This window comes from Cebus imitator, unplaced genomic scaffold, assembly GCF_001604975.1.
Source record: "Cebus imitator isolate Cc_AM_T3 unplaced genomic scaffold, Cebus_imitator-1.0 Scaffold228, whole genome shotgun sequence".
NCBI lineage: Eukaryota > Metazoa > Chordata > Mammalia > Primates > Cebidae > Cebus > Cebus imitator.
Genome location: NW_016107543.1, coordinates 1,521,249 through 1,541,938, shown reverse-complemented (window position 1 = coordinate 1,541,938; position 20,690 = coordinate 1,521,249). Strand labels below are relative to the sequence as shown.

At 55.8% G+C, this 20,690-nt stretch overlaps 1 protein-coding gene across 7 annotated transcripts in view; it reads left to right on the top strand.

Annotated features, from left to right (window-relative positions):
• The window catches only part of SRCIN1 (SRC kinase signaling inhibitor 1), a 69,632-nt gene that overhangs the window by 46,162 nt on the left and 2,780 nt on the right, over positions 1-20,690 (top strand). For 3 of the 7 annotated variants that reach the window (XM_017497093.2, XM_037727352.1, XM_037727351.1), the window contains 9 exons: positions 268-443; positions 6,333-6,463; positions 6,594-6,741; positions 7,062-7,308; positions 7,800-8,034; positions 9,705-9,859; positions 10,196-10,348; positions 11,023-11,145; positions 13,445-14,342. In XM_017497093.2, the coding sequence (XP_017352582.1) occupies positions 268-443; positions 6,333-6,463; positions 6,594-6,741; positions 7,062-7,308; positions 7,800-8,034; positions 9,705-9,859; positions 10,196-10,348; positions 11,023-11,145; positions 13,445-14,047 (1,971 nt within the window). In that variant the 3' untranslated portion in view covers positions 14,048-14,342. Of the gene's footprint in view, positions 1-267; positions 444-6,332; positions 6,464-6,593; positions 6,742-7,061; positions 7,309-7,799; positions 8,035-9,704; positions 9,860-10,195; positions 10,349-11,022; positions 11,146-13,444; positions 14,343-14,921; positions 15,069-20,690 lie in introns of those variants that run through there. The other 4 variants (XM_017497091.2, XM_017497087.2, XM_037727350.1 and 1 more) reach the window with 2 other exon arrangements.

Sequence of the window (20,690 nt, the reverse complement as noted above, 5' to 3'; positions counted from 1 at the left end):
TTGCATGGCCCATTTTAACGCTCCCCGCTCCACGATCTCCATCCGTTCTCCTCCTGCCTCTGTTCTTCCCCAGAACTTAGCCCTCTGCCCCTGCCCTTCGCCATCCCACCCCTTCGCTGCTGCCCGAGGCGGAGCCAAGCAGCCGCATCTTCTGCAGAGCCCCGCCCTGCAGCATTGGGCAGTCCTCTACCGGCCTTCTCCCGGCCCTTCCCCTGCCGCGCGCCTCCGCTCCCCCCACCCGGGTCCATCCGTCCGTGCGTCCCGCAGCTACAGAACCAGGAGTCGGTGCGCGCGCTGCTGAAGCGCACGGAGACAGAGCTGAGCATGCGCGTGTCGGAGGCTGCGCGGCGGCAGGAGGACCCGCTGCAGCGCCAGCGCACCCTGGTGGAGGAGGAGAGGCTGCGCTATCTCAACGACGAGGAGCTCATTACCCAGCAGCTAAAGTGAGGCAGGGCTGGCGGCGGAGGGAGGGGTGGGGGTGCGGCCGGAGTGACTCGCAACCTGGTTTCCCTGGGAGGCGCAGCTCCCTTCCTTCTGAGTCACAGGTGACGTTGGTCTGTTCTGAAGTCTGATTTCATTCTCCTCTGGCCTGATTTATCTGTGACCCACAGACCTTTGACCGTCTGGCATTATTCCTGATTCCTTTTTTCTGGCTCGATGCCTGCTTTTGCTATGGCCTTGCTTACGGCTACAGCTTCCCTGTCATGTGGCCAGCTGCCTGATTTTCCTCTGCCCTCTGCCTACTTTCATTCTGGCCTGTAACTGTGCACAGTGACCCTCGGGTAGTGTGTTCAGGTGGAGCGTTCAGGTGCCGCCACTGCTCCAGCCTGGCGCTGACCGGCCACCATTGGCGATCCGATTCCCTGATCTCGGAGTCCAGATATAGCCAAGGAAAACCCAGCTTCCTTCCTAATGCGGCTGGAACAGGGCTGTAGTGTTTTCAGAAAGAAGGAGGTATTGTGAACACTCTGCCTCCGCATGCTTAGACATGGAGGGGTTAACAGAAGACAGTCTTCTGATCCAAATTTAGCAAATGGCTGTCTGGCCAACGATTTCATTGTCTGGCACCTTTGAAGGGAGATGCTGCCTTTCAGTGTCCATTCAGGGAGTGAGCACTCCCACCCTGCTTTCCCTCGCCAGTGATAGGGATCTGAGACCCAGGCCCCCTGCTCCTTCCTGTGGGCCCCCTCTTGGTGACACAGGGCACTAGGGGATCTGGAGTCCAGTGCCAGTGAGGGATGGAGTGATCAGGGCAGTTCCTGCCCCTCTCTGTGCCCCAGTGTCCTCATCTGTACTCAGCATTAAGCTTTTTGCCTCTTTTCAACAAGGGGTTGAGCTGTACTGGCCAGCGACTCCAGGAGCCAGGAGAGGCTGCCCTTGGAACCCAGCCTCCTCACCAAGTCATAAATGAGCCTGTTGCAAGGGGCTCCTTGAGATGGGTCACTCCTCCTCAGGCTGGGGCCCATGTAGCCTAATGGTACATGTGCATTTCAGCAAGGCCCAGGGCAGTGATTCCCATGACACCATGTGGCTGAAATAGGGTAAGGGGCCACCCCATGGGGACCTAAGCCAAGGGCAGCCACTCCATCATTCTAGGTGTGACAACTTAGTGATGACTCCAGCCAGATCTCCAGGCAGACTGGCAGGTGCCATCTCTCCTCATCCAGGGAATTCTATTTCCCCAGAGTTTCTATCCGTTCCTTGGCCCTTTTCATTCAGCCCAGAGGAGGGGGGTTGGAATTTTCAAAAGGAACTTCACCAAGACATTAAAGGGAAATTAAAGGAGATCTAAAAGCACAGAGGCAGGAGATATGAAAGGACAGATTTATGCTGTCATCATTATAAATGTTTGGTCCTTGTCTCCCTGAGGGCCTTGGTTCTCCAGGAACAGACTCTCCACCCCCTGCCCCATCATCAAACCCATTACTCAGACTGTTTACTTGAGAGAGCTTGGGACCTGCAGTACTGTTTCTGACAGGATTCTCCATCCTCCTGAAAGGGGGCTCCTGCCTCTCCTGGGCTCCAACCTGGCCATGAAGGCCCTCCCCGCCCAGCTCCCTTAGCCCCCCCAGGCTTTAACCCTGCAGCCCCCTTGCCCCACACTCTGGCCATAGCCCCTGTATACTTACTTTTGCTCCAATTTGCTATGCCCTTCCTCTTTTCTGGCAACTTGCTGGAAGTTAAAACTGGTTCTGTTCATTCAGCTTGGCTCACTCACCTGTCCATCTAGCCCAGCACTTAAGGTCTGTGTGGACGTTGCCTTTAGGGGTAGGCTCTGCTGACTGAAACCTTTTAGGTCCTGGAATCTACCTTTGCCTAACCCAGGGCCAGCTTTGTAGGTATGCCACCTGTGCAGTCATGCAGGCCTCTGTGCTTGGAAGGGCCCCATGCTTGGTGTAATGCTCTGCTGTTGCCATCTTGAAATTCTTAATCGTTTTTAAACTAGAGGTAACATTTTCATTTTGCATGGTGTCCCATAAATTATTTAGCTCGTTCCATCTTGACTCTCCCCTCTTGACCCCTCCAAGACTAAACCTGGGTTTGGAAAACCCAGCTGCTTTTTAATCCAGTGTCTAGACTAGCTGGTCTGGAACTCATTTGCAGAGCTTGCCCAGGTTAGAGGCCCCAAAACTTTGGCAGATTGGATGATCAGAAGATCAAGTGCCGATGGAGCTTAAGGGAAGCCTAGTTCCTCCTACCTGGGAGTTGCAGTGTTGTCACCTCCTGAAGGCTTATTTGAATCCTTTAAATGAAAGTCTCTTTCCCCTGTGAGTGATGTTTGGGAGTGACCATTTTATAAAACTGGCACAGCCTGGACCAGTCAGATGTCACATATATGAGCAGGGGACTTGTTCTTACCCATTTGGTAGCGCGAGGGCTGGGCTAGGACAGCGTATGGATTGGGAGCAGCGTGGGTGATAGTCTAGTGTGGAAATGAGATGTGGCAGAGCCGATGGCTGAAGTCAGATGTGAGTAGATCCTGCTTTGCCACAAAATAGCTGTGTGACCTTTGACTAACTAGTGAAAGTCTTTGAATATCTTTTTTTCCTTTTTTTTTTTTTAATGCCAAAGCTTTAGTTAGGATAGCTTATTAATTAGGGTACCTTGCTCTAACAAATAAGCTCTAAAATTGTTTAATAATTCAAAAGTAGGCCGGACGTGGTGGCTCACACCTGTAATACAAGCACTTTGGAGGCCAAGGCGGGCGGATCACCTGAGGTCGGGAGTTCAAGACCAGCCTGACCAACATGGTGAAACCCTGTCTTAAAAAATAATTATAATAATTTCAAAAGTAATAAATATATCTTTCTCATGGAACAGTATTGGGTGGGTTCGCAGGGTGGCTCTTCTCCATGCAGTCATTCAGGGACCCAGGCTGATGGAGGTTCTGCCATCTTCAACATGTGTTTTCCAAGATCACCCAGAAAGTTTCCAACCAACAAAAAAGGTGAAAGGAGTGTGGAGGAGCTTACATGGAGGTTTTTGTGGGCCAGGTCTGGAAGCAGCATGTGCCCCTCCCACTCACCTTCCACTGGGTAGACTTCAGTTAAATGGCCACTTTTCACCGCAAGGGAGGCTGGGATATGTAGTCTAGGATCTGAGCCACTGTTTGTCCGTGTGTAAGCTGAAGATAATAACTGTTCCCACCTCCAGGATTAATTAAAGTAATGAAAGCCAAGGGCTGACTGTGGCACCTGGCATACAGTAAGTGCATAAATACAGGATAGCTCTTTAACTGGTAGTGCTGCTGAGTCACAAGTTTTGCCCTTGACTCCAACCTAGTCTGTCTTTGCACCTGCTAGTTGGATGAAGACGTGTAAGGCATGCTGATAAGATTTGCTGATGACACAGAGCTTTAAGGGGGAGCAAATCTGTTGGATGGTAGAACTGAAATTCAAAAGTTGTTGGCACCTGGACTGAGCTGGAATCCAACAGATGGGATTTGACAGAAATGTACATAAAGTCCCAAATGTGGGTCAGGGATGTCAGCGACTCAAGTACCGAACTGAGATGACCTACCTGGGCAGCAGTTCCTTCTCTCCCTTGTTCATTCATTCCACAATTATTTCCCAGACATCTACTCTACACCAGGCACCATGCCAGGTGCTAGAAACGAACTGTATCTAGAAGACATGGTCCTTGCCAGCCTGGGGTTAGTAGTCCAGAAGGTTGCACAACCCAGCCAACAGGAGCTTCAGAGGTTCAGAGGGCAGGAAGCAGACCTAACAACTGCAGGGGGAGGGATTGGAGGAGAGCTTCCCACTGAGACCTGAGGATCACCGGGAGTTAGCACATGTGTGTGTGCATGTATGTGTATGGGTAAATGGAATATTCTAGGCAGAGAAAATAAAGAGCCAGAGAGGGCAGCATGTGTAGGACCTCAGAGCTCAGAGCAGTTCTTTTTTTTTTTTTTTTGATGGAGTTTCACTCTTGTTGCCCAGGCTGGAGTGCAGTGGCCTCAGCCTCCCAGGTGCTGGGATTACAGGCATGAGCCCCTGTGCCCGGCTGGACCTCAGGGCAGCTCTGAAGGGCTCTAAGCAGAAGCCAGATGGGACGGGGGACAGCGGCACAGAAAGCTAGGACAGCTCCCAGGCACTGAGCCCTTGCTGCCTGCTTTCCCATCTGCATTCGCCCCCATGAAAGGGAACCTCTTTTTTTTTTTTTTGAGATGGAGTCTCACTCTGTTGCCCAAGCCAGAGTGGAATGGCGTGGTCTCGGCTCACCCCAACCTCTGCCTCCCAAGTCCAAGCGATTCTCCTGCCTTAGCCTCCTGAGTAGCTGGGATTACAGGTGCATGCCACATGGCTGGCTAATTTTTGTATATTTAGTAGAGACGGGGTTTCACCATGTTGGCCAGGCTGGTCTTGAACGCTTGACCTCAGGTGATCCACTCACCTCGGCCTCCCAAAGTGCTGGGGTTATAGGCATGAGCCACCACCTGGTGGGGAACTCTTGCCATCCCTATTTTTTGGACGAGGAGGTTGAGGTCCAGACATATTACTTACCTTGCTGAAGCTCTCTCCTCTGGGAAGGGCAGAGCTAGGATGGGAGCTGGATCATTCTGACTCTAGAGCCAAGTTTTCTTTCTTTCTTTCTTTTTTTTAAGACAGAGTCTTGCTCTGTTGCCCAGGCTGGAGTGCAGCGGCGTGATCTCTGCTCACTGCAACCTCTGCCTTCCAGGTTCAAGTAATTTCTCTGCCTCAGCCTCCCAAGTAGCTGGGCTTACAGGTGCCTGCCACCATGCCCAGCTAATTTTTGTATTTTTAGTAGAGTTGGGGTTTTACCATCATGGCCAGGCTGGTGTCGAACTCCCAACCTCAGGTGATCCACCCACCTCGGCTTCCCAAAGTGCTGGGGTTATAGGCGTGAGCCACTGTGCCCAGCCTAGAGCCAAGTTTTCAACTACCACCTTCCTGCTCTTCTTGGTTGCATTGAAAAATTTGGATGTTAGCCTCAGGATGATAGGATCCATTTAGGGTTCAATGGCAGGAGTGATGACCTGGTCTGATTTATATTTTAGAGGAATATAGGGTCTTAAATGAAACAAGGTCAGCATATGCCAGCTGAAAAGCTAAAGCAGCTTTGGCCCTCGGAAAGAGGCCGTGTGGCTGGATCATTTGGGAGAAGGGCAATGGACATGTCAGTTTCCCCTGAGACAAGAGACCTCCCCAGGGGCATGTGCTGCTGCCTCCAGTTCTCTGAAAAGCAATCAAGTTCTCTCTGCTTCCTTGGCAGAATAGAATCAGGGGATACAAGTTACAATGAGAGATACCTGGGCAGATATTGCTGAGGATCAAAGCTTCCAAGGGGGGCAGATGGAGCAGGGCACCTCTTAGGGAGCGCTTCTCAAGTCTCCTCATCCCTGAGATTTGGCATTGCAGGTTTTGCTTGAGTATGTGGCCTGGTGGCTGACTTTTATGTTTGTTTGTTTTTGAGACAAGTTCTCCCTCTGTCACTCATGCTAGAGTGGAGTGGCACAATCATGGCTCACTGCAGTCTCAACCTCCTGGGCTCAAGTGATCCCCCTGCCTTAGCCTTCCAAGTAGCTGAGACTACAGGTGCCTGCCACTACGCCCAGCTAATTGTTTTATTTTTTAGTAGAGATGAGGTCTCCCGATGTTGCCCAGGCTGGTCTTGAACTCCTGGGTTCAAGTGATCCACCGGCCTCAGCCTCCCAAAGTGCTGGAATTACAGGCGTGACCACCATGCCTGGCCTCCTGCTTTTAATTTTGATCCACTGGTGGCCCGATTTCTTTCCAGCTGCCCAATTTCAGGGGGCTAGGCTGGCATCTCAGACCAAAAGGGCTGAGAGGGTCTCTCTGTGACTGCAGTGACCTGGAGAAATCGGTGGAGAAGATCCAGAGAGACGTGTCCCACAACCACCGGCTGGTGCCTGGCCCCGAGCTGGAGGAGAAGGCACTGGTGCTGAAGCAGCTCGGGGAGACTCTGACGGAGCTCAAGGGTGGGTCTGGGGCCTGTGAACGCTGTGCGAGGTCCAGGGCGGGGGAGTCTGCTGTACTGCCACCACCATCCTCTCCTCCCAGTCAGCAGTGCTCCCTCTGGCCCCGGCTCACGCCTTCCTGTCTCCTTAGCTCATTTCCCAGGCCTGCAGAGCAAGATGAGGGTGGTGCTGCGCGTGGAGGTGGAAGCGGTGAAGTTCCTGAAGGAGGAGCCTCAGCGCCTGGACGGGCTCCTCAAGCGCTGCCGTGGGGTCACGGACACACTGGCCCAGATCCGAAGGTCATTCTGTCCCTGACCTCTAATTTCCCATGGGATCACACACCCGGCCCAGACCCATAGGTCAGACTGAACCCTTACCCCAACTCCCCCGAAGGTCACCGGCATGCCGATGGACCGGCACCTCAGCTCCATGCAGTGACCCCTGCATGCTGTAGACTCAGCTTCCTCTTATTTAGGGGCGGTCACTCCTCCCCAGGCCCTCCACCTCTCCTGCAGCATCCCAGAGCCTGCCTCCTACCCCATCTCCCTCAGGCCAGCCTTCCCAAAGAAGGGCCGCCACCTGCTGGGCTCACAGCTGTTCCCAACTCTTCCAACCTCAGGCAAGTGGATGAAGGTGTGTGGCCACCCCCGAACAACCTCCTGAGTCAGTCCCCCAAGAAGGTGACGGCAGAGACTGACTTCAACAAGAGTGTGGACTTCGAAATGCCACCCCCCAGCCCCCCGCTGAACCTTCACGAGCTGAGCGGGCCAGCTGAAGGAGCCTCTCTTGCCCCAAAAGGGAGCAACCCCACCAAAGGCCTGGACACTCCTGGCAAGAGAAGCATGGACAAGGCTGTGTCTGTTGAGGTGCTGGGGCCAGGGATTGTGGGTGGTGCCCTGAGCTAGGTTCACACATTCTTACCACCATCCTTCCTAGGGTGGGGAGTGCCAATCATGTGGGTCTTTTTCCTTGGGGGAGGAGGGCCAGTGCCCTCATGGAAGTCTAAGAAGCATAATAAGGGTAACATTAGTCCCACTAGACAGAAAGCATATTATAAAGGTGCAATAATTAAAGCAGTATGATGTTTGCCCAAGAGTAGACTTTGTAGTCAAAGAAACAATAGAGTTCCCAGAAATAAGTCTTAAGTTTATCACGAATGTAGTATATAATGAAGGTGGCATTCCTAACCCATGAGAATGGCATGTGATACCCACGTGAAGTCGAAGGGTCTTCCTGGAGGTGGGATTAAATCGGAGGCTTCCTTCCCTGCCTGTATGGCTGTGGGGAGGAGGCTGAGGCCCCAGAGGTCCTGGAGCAGGAGAGCTACCTCAGTCCTGACTCCTGGCCCCCTCTCAAGGCTGCAGAGCGAGACTGGGAGGAGAAGCGAGCAGCCCTGACCCAGTACAGTGCCAAGGACATCAACCGGCTGCTGGAAGAGACACAGGCGGAGCTGCTCAAGGCCATCCCTGACCTGGACTGTGCCAGCAAGGCCCATCCAGGCCCAGCCCCCACTCCAGACCACAAGCCCCCCAAGGCCCCCCACGGCCAGAAGGCAGCCCCCCGAACAGAGCCCAGCGGGAGGAGAGGCTCAGGTATGGGGAGCAGTAGGGATGGTGGGGAGCCCACCATGGGGGAGTGCCCTCCTTGGGAGCTCAGGCTGACAGGGCAGCACTGGGGCATCAAGATCATTGTGGTTGGGCTGCCAGACAAGGGAGTCCCGGTCTCACCACTAAAGGGAGACCAAGACCCAGAAGGACAGGGCAAGCTGACTTCATCCTGGGCTTTTCCCACCGTCGTGGGACGGAGCCACTGAGAGGACCAGGCATGGAAGATGAGCAAGTCCAGGCAGAGTTATCCGCCTCCACGACGTGGCTGGGCGCATGCCACAAACCAGGCTGTGCTGAGGGCAGGCTCCAGCGCTGGTACTGACACGGCTCCATGCTCCGCTCCCCAGCTTAAGTCATGGTCGCAGGGCAGGCAGAAATCCGGACCAGAAGTGGCAATCATCATTCCTTCACTTTATTCATTCCTTCAGTGCATATTTGTTAAGCACCTACTGTGTTCTGGGTGCTGGAAATATAGAAATAAGACAGGGCTTGCTTTCAAGGAGCTCAAAATTTAGTGAGGGAAATAATACTGACATTTGTGTTTATCATGCACTTACTCTGTGGTAAGAACTGTTCCAATGCTTTTAATGTATTCGTCCTTATAATTTTATAACAAGCCCAGGAGGCAGATACAGTAGCTAGTCCCATTTTACAGATGAAGAGACAGGCTTAAAGTGAGTAAGTAATCTGTGCCGGGCCATGCCTAGTCTGTAAAGAGAACTAGCATGCAGGTGCTAAATGGAGTACCAGGGGTGAATGCCCTTGCTGTGCAGTCCTGGCAGAGGCCCTGCGAGGGCAGGAAGCCTTCCCAAAAGAGGTGACTTTTCAAACCCCCCACCCCACTCACCCCCACCTCTCCCCCTCTTTAAAAAAAAGAGGTGACTTTTCGCTGAAGTCTTGCAAATGAGTGGGGCACTTACCTAGCCAGTGAGAGAGGGCACTCCAGGGTGAGGGAACAGCATGTGCAAACCCCTGGAGGTGTGTGTGTGGCGTGGCCTGAACAGGGTCTAAGCCGGGGTGCAGCAGGTGGAGCTGAGGCTGGAAGCTTGGCAGGTGCAGAGGTGCTGGCCTAAGGAGGTTGGACATGGTTTGGGGTGATGGGGAGCCACTGCAGGATCAAAGGCCAGGGAAATGGCACTGTGAGAGTGACCTCTCTGCAGGTTACTCTGGGAACAGGAGTGGAGGAAAAATCCAGGGAAAGGAGAGCCCAGTGGGAGGGGCTAGGATCTTTGGAGGAGCGATGGAGAGCTGAGCAAGAGTGAGGGGCAGGGGGAAGGAGGGGGTTAGAGCAGTGCCTCTCCAGCTTGAATGTACGTCCATCACCCCGGGATCTGTTCAGCCGGATTCTGGTTTAGCAGCCTGGGGGTGGGGCCTGAGCGGCAGTTGTGACAAGCTTCCGGGTGCTGCCTGTGCTGCTGGTCCACAGACCACCCTTGGAGTCGGAAGAGTGGGTGCTGTCAGGAGAGGGCCAGGGCTGGGGCTGGAGTGCAGGAAGAAGAGGAGGAGGGCCCTGTGTTCTTGCCCCCAGGCTTTCCGCTTCCCTCCTCCTGGTCCTCTGTGGAGGAAGAGGCAAGGTTTATTCCCTTCAAGTTAGATGCAGCGAACTGACTCCAGGATTGCAGGCCCTCTGACCCCCAGCCCCTTGGTGCCTGCAGATGAGTTGACAGTGCCCCGATACCGCACAGAGAAGCCCTCCAAGTCGCCCCCGCCGCCCCCTCCCCGCCGGAGCTTCCCCTCCTCTCATGGCCTGACCACCACACGCACTGGAGAGGTGGTGGTCACCAGCAAGAAGGACTCGGCCTTCATCAAGGTACCACTCCCCCCTTGGACAGAGGGCCCTGGGACTGAGTTAGGATGAAGCTTCAGATGACTTCTGCAGACCCTTTGGGGTGGGAAAGAGACCCCTTTCTCAGAGGACATGGAAGGAAAGAGGGGGTGGCAGGTGGTGACTTTGTTGTGCTAGTTTGGGACCCTGGGTATGTGTATTTGCCTTAATTTCATGTCAGGCCCCTGCCCGTTGGGGGACACCCTGGCAGGGGACAGCAGAAGTAGCAGATGAGAAGCTGGGTGGATGGGAGATGGGTGAGGTGAGCTGGTGCTGAAGGGAGGCAGAGCCTGGCCCTGACAGGGGTCCCGGGCCTTGCAGAAGGCCGAGTCCGAGGAGCTGGAGGTGCAGAAGCCCCAAGTGAAGCTGCGCCGGGCAGTGTCCGAGGTGGCCCGCCCGGCCTCCACACCACCCATCATGGCCTCGGCCATCAAGGACGAGGATGATGAGGATCGCATCATCGCAGAGCTGGAGGTGGGTCAGGACCCGCCTGGCCCCCGAGGCCTCAGCCAGACCCCCTTCCCTGCCAGGCTGCCCCCAGGCCAGGTGACATGAGGCGGAGGATGGGCCCTGGGGCTTCCCGTGGAGCACTGGCTGTGCTCAGACCCCAGCCTTCTTGCCTCCATTTCTTCACTGCAAAATGAGGGGTGGGGGTCTCAAGTCTTCTCTCCTTGCAGGTTTGAGTTTTTAAATTGTAGTCCCTGAGTCCCCCAAGTATCGGCAGACCTCCTGCACTCTGAAAGCCCCACGCCCGAAGAATCTGAGATCACCGAGTTTGGAGACCCCCAGCCCTGAGTGTTCCAAGATCAGCTCATGCTTGAGCCCCCCAGGCTTGAGTATTCTGAGGGCAGAGCTCTGAGGCTCACACCTCATGCCTCCACTCTCCCCGTGGTGTCAGTCACCACACTCAAGTGTTCTCAGCCACTCCCAGCCCCAGTGCCAGAGACCTGGACTACCAGGGCCTCTGGAGGAGGTGACCAAATGAGGCCAGAGAGGGCTGGTGGCCATGGCAAGGGACCAAGGGGTGAGGCTGGGGGCCTGATGCCATCCCAGGCCACCCTCCCCAAGGGTGCCAGGGCCACAGGCCAGCACCCCCGTCCTCCCTGGTACCCCCTCCTCCAAACCTGTCCCCACCTTCTGCTCCTCAGGTGTTTGAGAGAAGCTCAGTGTCTTCCCTCCCCCCCACGCCCCGCCGCCAGCAGATCCCCACCTTGCTGTCCCCCCAGGACCTGGGGCCCCCCAGGGGCTCAGCCCTGGGCCCTACACGGAAGGTAACGGGGCTGCCCCCCACTTCTCACAGCTCTCTCTCTGCCTGTGCCTCCACAGCTTCCTCTCACCTCTCACGCTAACCTGCTAAAACGCCAGTCACCGTCCTGAGTCCCGCCACGGCCACAGCCACTGCCACAGCGTCATACGTGGACTTACCCCTCCCCCACTCCAAGGACAGGCGCATAACCCTTCCTCCCCGCTGCCTGCTAGGGGGGATCCCCGAGACTCCAGCAGCCTGGGTGTCTGGTGGCCCCTTGTGTCTGCATTTTCTCATGGGTTTGCCGATGGGGGCTGGAGTATTTTGTTCTGGTTCACAGTCTGAGCTTAGGTCTGGACTGAAAGCTAAGTATGGTCTTGGGCCAAGACTGGAGTTTGGATCTTGCTGACAGGATGACTTTGGGTCCAACTCAAAATCTGACCTTGTCCTGAGCCCTTGCCTAGCCCCCACCTCCATCCCCACTGCTCTGCTGCCTGTGCCGGGAGGGGCTCTGTTTCCCCACTAGAATCTATGCCTTGTGCTGGGGGTCAGGACACCGCAGGGGCAGGCCCGTCTGCAGCCTCACCATCCCCATGGCCCACGTTGCTTTCTTTGACAGAGAGCTTGGAATGGAAGAAACCCATGCCGGTCCTTGGCTGCCGGTTCTTTCTGCATTGGGAAGTTCTTCCTTCTCTCTAACCTCAGTTCTTGCTGCTGTCCTGCTGAACTTATTTCCTCTTTATTCTTTCCTGGGAATTTGGGGGTGAACCTGCTGTCTGCACCCCACCCCTGGGGACTGTGCTTGGGGAGGAGGGAAGGGGGAGGATCTGGGAATCTGGCTGAGGCAGGGGGACCTTTGCTCTGGGGAGGACAGCCTCCCATGTGCACACACTCCCTTTCTGGGTCTCCCTGGCTCACAGTGAACGCTGGGCTGGCGGCCACCTGATTTCTAGCCTGGCTGGAGGCCTGGTGGCACTTTGGTTTCCTGGCGGGGGAGGAACAGAGGGGCATCAGACAGCGGACAGTGCCTCCTGCTGGGCAGGGGATGGGCACAGGGCAATGCGAGGAACCTCTAGGATGAGCTGTGTGGAAGGAGCGCCTCCTGGGCTGGCTGTGCCCCCAGCACTTTGGCCCCTCCCATCCAAGCCCTGCCCCTTTCCGGCTCTGGAGGCCAATCCTGAGGGGCCCAGTGGATGAGGCCTTTTGCCCCTGGCCAACCCTCTGCATCCTGCAGCCACATCGGGCAGTGGAGCTGGGCGAGCGTGAGGTCGCCCTCTCTGCCTTCCCAGTCAGCACCCCCTGCTTCCAGGTAAGTAGGTGGTAAGGCTGGGTGGGTTCCTTTGCAAGGGGGTGGTTGGGGGTCCCTGCTACCAGCTCCCATCTCCCTATGGCTCCCTTTAGTGGAAGGAGCACTGGCCTTGGAGTCAGACTATCTGGGTTCAAATCCAGGCTCTGCCACTAACTAGCTGTGGGTGGGTGACCTTGGGTGAAGCATGTAACCTCTCGCTCTGGTAAGAGCAGCAGTCACTTCACAGGTTAAGGTAGGCACTGAAGGTGAGGATGGGTGTGGCCACGCCTGGCACAAGCCTGGTGCTCAGAGTTAGACCAGGATTTCACTGACGTCAGGAAGTGGTATTTGGGGCCTCCCTCTGTGTCCTCACTGAGGCCATATGCTGGGATGCTGGCACTGGAGCAGGTGCCCAAGGAAGCTTTGCCCGAGTGTGTGCAGCAGAGGGTTTGGCAGGAGGCGAGCCCCACCCATCTGGCTGTGAAGCTCTTGGGGAGAGCACACAAAGTTGGGGGGGACCAGAAGTCTATGGTTTGAGATGGGATGTGTCCCCACCCTCCAAGGCCAGAGGCTGACATGTGGTCTCTGCCCACACAGGGTCGAAGGTCTTGGTCATTCCATTCATTTCAACAAATAGCTAATATTTCTGAAGCACTCACTCCATGCCCGGCGAGCTCACTTAACCCTCCACCAGCCCCACCTTGGTGCTTAGTCACAGATGGGCACACTCCCGGGGGCGACACTGAGACCAGCCCCTGGAGCTTACATGGGCGGTGTGAACTAAACGTTGCCTGCCCCTGGGCAAGCTAGCACCTTTCCCAGAAAGCAGGGGGCCATGCGGTATGGAGAGAAGACACCTGAATTCTGGTCCCAATTCTGCCTCCAACTTACTGGGTAGCCTCTCTCAGGACCCTCCCTGCCTCAGTGTCCCCATCTGTGAAAGAAGGGGGCTAGGCTCACCTAACTGTAACCCCCCTTTTAGCTTGGGGTTTGGTTGTAGGAATCACATGCTGCTTCATCTTCCTTCTGCCCCCAGGCTGTCCCAGGTCCCAGGGCCTTCTGCATCCCGAGGATCATCTTGACAGAGTATGCCCCCAACCCTCCCTCCACGCCAGAGATCAGACTTGAGGAACCAGGACCCAGGACAGCTCCTACCCCAAAACCTCGGACCCTGGCTGACAGCAGGAGGGGCTGGGATGGCCCACAGGCCCTGCCAGGGGCAGTCGGGGAGACTCCCGGGCCAAGGAGTGGCTTCATGCCCCAGAAGGAGGGGGCAGTTCTGAAGACACTGGGCAGAGGAGGCTGCAGCCCAGAGGATAAAGGAGCCAGGGTCCCCGGGCCTCAGGGACCAGCCCAGGATGGGACTCCGGAGACCTCTACTGCTGACACCTACCCAGAAAAGACCCTCAAGGACTCTGGACATGATGTCCAAACGTGCAGTAGGGAGTGCCAGGGCCAGGCTGCCGCCAGCTCAGGCTGCACTGCATGGGGCGCCACCGCCCAGCGGATGGACAGCCTGGAGGAGACGCTCCGGGAGCTGGAAGCCACCCTGGGCAACATGGGCACAGGCCTTGCTGTGGGGCCCCCTGACAGCCCTCCATCCCTACCCCTTGGCCCCCAGGTGGCTGCCCCCTCTTAATCCTCCCCTGCTGCCCTCCTGCTCCATTCCAGAGTCGGACAGAGTAGCGGGCAGCAGGAGTGCCAGGCCAGCCCCCTCCTCCCACCAGCCTTCTCTCAGCTCTTACTGCTCTGCTGGAAGCCTGGTGCCAGAGCAGGGTTTGCAGGCAGAGTCCGGGGGAGGCTGGGAAGCCGGTCTACCCAGGGGTCGGCCAGCCCCCAGCTTTGGCAAGAACCAGGGCCTCTCCCCTTCTGCCCTGTACCTGTAAAGCACCTAATAAAGTTTTCTCCCCACCTTCCATCCCCATGCTCCCCTCCCCTGCCGTCTGACTTTCTGTCTCTGTCCCCTCTCTGCTCGCGCCTCTGGATCCCCAGTGTCCCCTGGGCAGGCCTGGTACTTGGGGAGGTTCATGGGGGCCAAGCTTGCCCCCATGGGAGACCTCACCTCCATCCTCCCATTAGGAGGAGGATGTGGCCTGAGGCCGCCCGTCTGTTCTGTGTGCCGTTATAGAGAGCCCCTCGCTGGCATGTGCACCCAGGTCCAGACGGTACCCCTTGCCGGGAGCGGGGGCACTGCTGGGGACCCTCACTTTAGCAGAGGCTCCCCAAGAAGGGTATCAGCTGCCCCTGGGCTACTCAAGGAAGCCACCAAAGAGTGTCCCTCAGGAGCCGCTGGGAAGCTGGCTGGGCAGCACCCCCACTCTCCTGCAGGGAGGCCGTAAATGGGGGCTCAGAGGGTGGGCCTGGGTCCTGGACTGGGATGTGGAGCCAGAGAGGGGTCTCCAGGTCTCAGAGGGCCCCACTGAGGAGGTGCCAGCCCGAGACCCAACCCAGTGCTAGGGTTCTGGTGTGGTTCACCCCACGCGGACCCTGCAACCCTGTTCCTCTTCTTGCAGAGTGGCGGAGGCAGTGTACCGCCCATGAAGGTGGTGACTCCGGGGGCCTCTCGGCTGAAGGCAGCCCAGGGCCAGGCGGGCAGCCCCGACAAAAGCAAGCATGGCAAGCAGAGGGCCGAGTACATGCGGATCCAGGCCCAGCAGCAGGTGAGGGCAGGGACTGTGGGGCCACCTGGGCCCGCTCTGTGGCATGCCGGGCCCCTGCCCTGCGCTGGGCACCTCCTGCCCCTGCTCCCGTGACCAGCTTCCCCCGCCTCTGCCCAGACACACCCTCCCTGCCAGAACTGCCCCACCCACCCTCTGAACCATCTTCTCCCTCCTCCTCCCGATCCCGGAGCTTTAGATCTGGATTAGAACCTGAGTTCCCAACCTGGCACCCCCCCCTCAGGAGTCCCCTCACTCAGAGACAGAAGACTCATCTCCAGCTACCACTGCTGCTCCTGGAGGAGGGGTGAGCTGGTCGGTTTGAGACTCCAGAAGCCCCAGCGTCTGGGTCCCTTCTCAGGCCCAGACTACCCTGGGATGCATAAGGGGGATTAGGGGCCCTTTCCTTCTTGCCACCCCAGTTCTCTCTTCTGCTTCCCCTCCCTGTTCCCAGCCTGCTCTTCCAGACCCCACTCTCATCTCAGGCTCTCTCTTAGCTCTTAGGCCACCCCTAGCCAAGGGAGAAGCCAGCTTTGCATCTGCCTTTCAGCCTTGTGTTTGGGTTTCGGTGGGGTCACCTCCCGTCTTTGCAAGGTGAGGTGGGGACAAGGGAGAGGCACTTTGGCCCTCAGGAAGGGCAGGGTGCCAAAGGAGTTGCAGGGGTGCTGCAGTCTCTTTCAGATCTAATGAGCAGGTGTGGGGGCTGCGTAGAGTGGACAAACCTCACCCATGGGTGTTTACTGCCCGTGGCCTGCCTGTGTGGCCTGGTCAGAGGTGCAGGGTGGCCCCCAGACCTAGTTGTGAGAGACAGTGCTCTCATTTGGGTCAGTGAATGTTTCTGAGCAGCTCCTGTATGCCAAGCCCATCCTGGGTGTGAGGGTGGGGTCTGTGATATGTCCAGATGCTCTCACTTGAAGAAGGTTCTAGACTCAGAGCAAGAGGTTAGAAATGGGTTAGTCCATCTCCTTTTCAGATGAGGGGACAGCTCAGAGAAGGGACGGGCTTTCCAAAGGTGCAGAGCAAGGGGGCATCACAGCCAAGATCAGGACCCAGGAACCCTGGAACCTTTCCCTGCACTGGCCCTGGGACACAGCCCTGGGCACCCAAGGCCCTGCCTCCCTGCTGGCTCCCAGGAGAACCTCTCAAAGACCAGCCCTCCAGCCCCCCATAGCCTCTCCACAGCTCCCCACCTGCCTCCTCATGGTCCCCAGATACACTGCGAGTCTTACCCACAGCTCTTTTCCTGCCACTGCCAGGGATGAGTTCCCCTGGTCCTGTCCAGGTGCCCAGCATAGCAGCTGACATTGACAGAGCTTTCGCTGGGGCCAGGAACCTGTGTTACCTCATCTCACACTCACCACAGGAAGGTCTATTACCCCCATGTGACAGGTGAGGAAACAGGCTTAACCCAAGGCCACACAGCTGGCAAGTGGGGGGCAATACACCAGTCCAGACTGCCTCCCTCCCCACTGCAAAGAGCTTCATCCTCTCTAGCAGGCCCTGCCCTCAGCTCTAATCGTGCTCCCGTTTCCCACCCTAGCCCCTCGCTCCCCAGAGCCCAGCTCCTCGGCTGTGGTGTTAGCCTCACGCCTTTATGGCCCAGCCTCCACCCTTCCCGGGCTTGCCTGGGTCCCCAGCGGCATCCAGGTGTGCTCTTTCCACCCCCTCCCACACTGCTCTGCAGCGCATGGCTGTGTAGACCCCCCACACCTGCATAGGGCTGTGCAGACCCTCTGTTCCTCAGCATCCTCTCCCCAGCCTCCATCCCCAGCTTCAGGGCTTCTTTCTGGGTGGGCGACTCTTTTTTTTTTTTTTTTTTTTTTTTTTTGAGATGGGAGCCTCACTCTGTCATGCAGGCTGGAGTGCAGTGGTACAATCTTAGTTTACTGCAGCCTCCGCCTCCGGGTTCAAGTAATTCTCATGTGTCAGCCTCCTGAGCAGCTGGGACTACAGGCGTGCGCCACCAAGCTGACTAATTTTTGTATTTTTAGTAGAGACAGAGTTTCACCATGTTGGCAGGCTGTTCTCCAACTCCTGAGCTCAGGTGATCCACCGGACTCAGCCTCCCAAAGTGCTGGGATTACAGGTGTGAGCCACCACACCCAGCCTGGGCGACTCTTCTCTTCCCGCCTCTTTCCTTCCCTGTGCCCACTCCTCAGCCTCTTCTCACACCATTCTTTCCTCTCCTCAGGCACCAGGCACCGCTTAGTCCCTGCCCCGACCCAGGTCTCCGCTCCAGTCACCCACACACACCTCCCTGTGCCCCCAGGCTCCTTGAACAGACACAATGCCCCCCCTCCCGCCCCAGCTTACTAGGCTGCCCCAGCTGCTGTCCCTCTCAGGAAGGATCGCCCACCCCAGACTTGCCGAGCCCCTCCCTGCCCCTGTCTCACTTCCAATGCTTCAGTAGGCTTTCTTACAAACAGCTTCTTTTTTGTTGCCCAGGCTGGAGTGTAATGGCGCCATCTCGGCTCACTGCAACCTCCGCCTCCCGGGTTCAAACGATTCTCCTGCCTCAGCCTCCTGAGCAGCTGGGATTACAGCCGAGCACCACCACACCTGGCTAATATATATATATATATTTTGCATTTTTAGTAGAGATGGGGTTTCACCATGTTGGTCAGGCTGGTCTCGAATTCCTGACTTCATGATCCGCCCACCTCAGCCTCCCAAAGTGCTGGGATTATAGGTGTGAGCCACCGCGCCCAGCCACTACTTCTTTCTGGTAAAGTAATACATGTTTCCTGTGGAAATTTTAAATAGTAAAGTATAGAGAAGCAGGGAAAAACCATCTATGTCTTACCCACATGCATGGTCTTCTAAGATCTCCCTGTGACTTCTGTCACCTCTAACTGATTTCCCAAGGCCTTCGAGTGGGAAGGAAACTGCAAAATGCAGATTTGATTGTCTCTGGTGTCGGACACACACACACACCCCTGCTAGCTTAAAATCCCTGCCCCGGCCCCTGGTGGATGATAAGCCCAATCCTTCGTGTGCAGCCCAGGCCCTTCACAGCAGCCTCAGCTCACTGTGCTCCTCCGCCCCACGCCCTCCGCATGCTCCAGCCACGCCGGCCACTGGTGGGACATGCTCCACGCCAGCTCAGCCCATGGCCTTGGTCAAGTCCTCTCTCTTCTCAGGCCCTTCCTCATCTGTACAATGGGGACAGAAGTATCCAGCCAGGTCCTGAGCTCACGTAGTGCCAGGTGCAGGAGAGAGCTGGGAAAACCACCACGAGCTCTACGGGGTGGGGGTGGGGGTCGGCGCCCAAGGCCTCTCCTTCACCCAGTGAGCCTAAGCTGTCAACAACGTTGAGGTGGAGGGGACTAGAAGTGCCGGGATCAGGGACACGGAAATTGGGAGTAAGGAAGTTCTAAGTTGCAGGTGCCTTGCTACAGTGCCTGACCCCACGGGGCAGTCAGAGGAAGAGAAGCCCATGAATGTTGTGCTTTAAGAGCCCAGGGAGGGATGGGAGCCAGGTTCCCAGGCCTGCAAGGATCAAGGGCTTGGTGGTGACCTGAAGCTACGGACACCCCCTCTTCTATTAGGGCTAAGAAATCTGCCGTGACTCAGTGTCCTTGTCTGTAAACGGAGCTAATAGTATGAGCTAGGACTCATAAGCCTATTACTAAGAATTAAATATGATCTAAGTAAAGAGTGTACCCAGTGCCTGGCGCGTGGAGCTGATTTCTTCTGCTTACTGCTATTTGTTTTCTTTGAGACTGAGCTTCGCTCTGTCACCCAGGCTGGAGCACAGTGGCACGATCTTGGCTCACTGCAACCTCTGCCTCCCGGGTTCAAGCAATTCTCCTGTCTCAGCCTCCCAAGTAGCTGGGATTGCAGGCACATGCCACCACACCAGGTTAATTTTTGTACTTTTAGTAGAGACGGGGTTTCACCATGTTGGCCAGGCTGGTCTCGAACTCCTGACCTTGTGATCCACCCGCCCTGGCCTCCCAAAATGCTGGGATTACAGGTGTGAGCCACCACACCCAGCCTTTATTTATTTTTATATTTTTTTTAGTAAAGAGGGGGTTTCACCATGTTGACCAGACTGGTCTCAAAGGCCTGCCTTGGCCTCCCAAAGTACTGGGATTACAGGTGTGAGCCATTACATCCGGCCCCATATGAAGAAACTTTAATCAAAGGACCACACCAGAGGATTGAGGGAGCAAACAAGGGACTCCCTGGGGGAAGAGCAGTGGGGCAGGTGTTTAGAGAGTCCCAGAGGGTGGGAGCAGCAGAGCTGTGCTGTGGACGGCACAACTGTGGCCTGTGACACTGCTCCAAGGAGGAGAGAGCAGGGAAGGAACTTCACCCCCTCCCTCTCTCACCCTGCCATAGACCCCACTGCCCAAAACCCAACCAGAGGCCAGTCAGCAAAGGAATGACCGGAGTCAGCCTCTCAGGGTACACAGCAGGGCAGAAATTAGTTCTGGGAGAGCGGGGGCAGTGGCTCATGCCTGTAATCCCAACACTTTGGAAGGCTAAGACAGGAGGAGCACTTGAGGCCAGGAATTCAAGACCAGCCTGGGCAATACAGTGAGCCGCCATCTTTTTGGAAAAAAAAATGAAATACAGAAATTGGTTCTCGGGCATGGAGAGACAAGTGAAAGACAGATAGCATACCTGTTAGGTACCGAGTGTATGCACCTGTTTTATTCCTCATAACAACTTTATACCTTAAACTATGTTGTCACAGCTGCATCCCCACAGCACCTAGAATAGTGCTTGGCATATGTAGGCACTCAGTAAATAATTGTTGGGTGAATGAGTGAATGAGTTTGCCACTGATCAGGCCCAATCCAGATGGAAACAGACAAAGCGAATATGACAGGTGAAAATAGCAATCACCATAATGGCTACCATTTGTTGCACGTGTACTGCAGGTGCCGGCCCCGGGCTTCACGCCCTGTTGGCTTCATCTCATCGTGCACATCAGGTGCTATGGGGCCTGTTATCCTTGTTTGCAGGTGAGACACGAAGGCCTAGAGAGATACACGATTAGGGTCATATGGCTAAAAAGTGACGGAGCGGGGACTTGAACCCAAGTCTGCCTGCTACAAATTCTGCTGTCTTAGTGCTGGATTCTGTTGGCCTGCCAGGAAGCATAACCTCGTGGGTGTGAGCAAGCCTCCGTGAGATCATGAGAATTCTAGAAGGTGACACCTTAAAAAAAAAAAAAATGAAGGTTGAATAGAACAGTAAAGCAGTGCTGGGCCTCAGGTGTATCAGTGGGAATGCTTTCAGCTGCAAGGAACAGGCACTCTGATTCAAAATGGCTTAAACAATAAGGAAAGGTATTCTCTAACCAGGAAGCCTGGAAGCGGGGAGATTCCAGGGTTGGCGAATTCAGCAGCTTGAGGATATCAGGACACAAGTTTCCTTGCATTTGGTCCTGCTGTCATTTCTATTATTATTATTTTTGAGAAAGGGTCTTACTCTGTCACCCAGGCTGGAGTGCAGCGGTGCGATCACAGCTCACTGCCACTTCCACCTCTTGGGCTCAGGCATTCTACCTCAGCCTCCAGAGAAGCTGGAAGCACAGGCACACACCATCACACTCAGCTATGTAAGATTTTTTTTTTTTTTTTTTTTTTTTTTTTTTTTTTTTTTTTTTTTTTT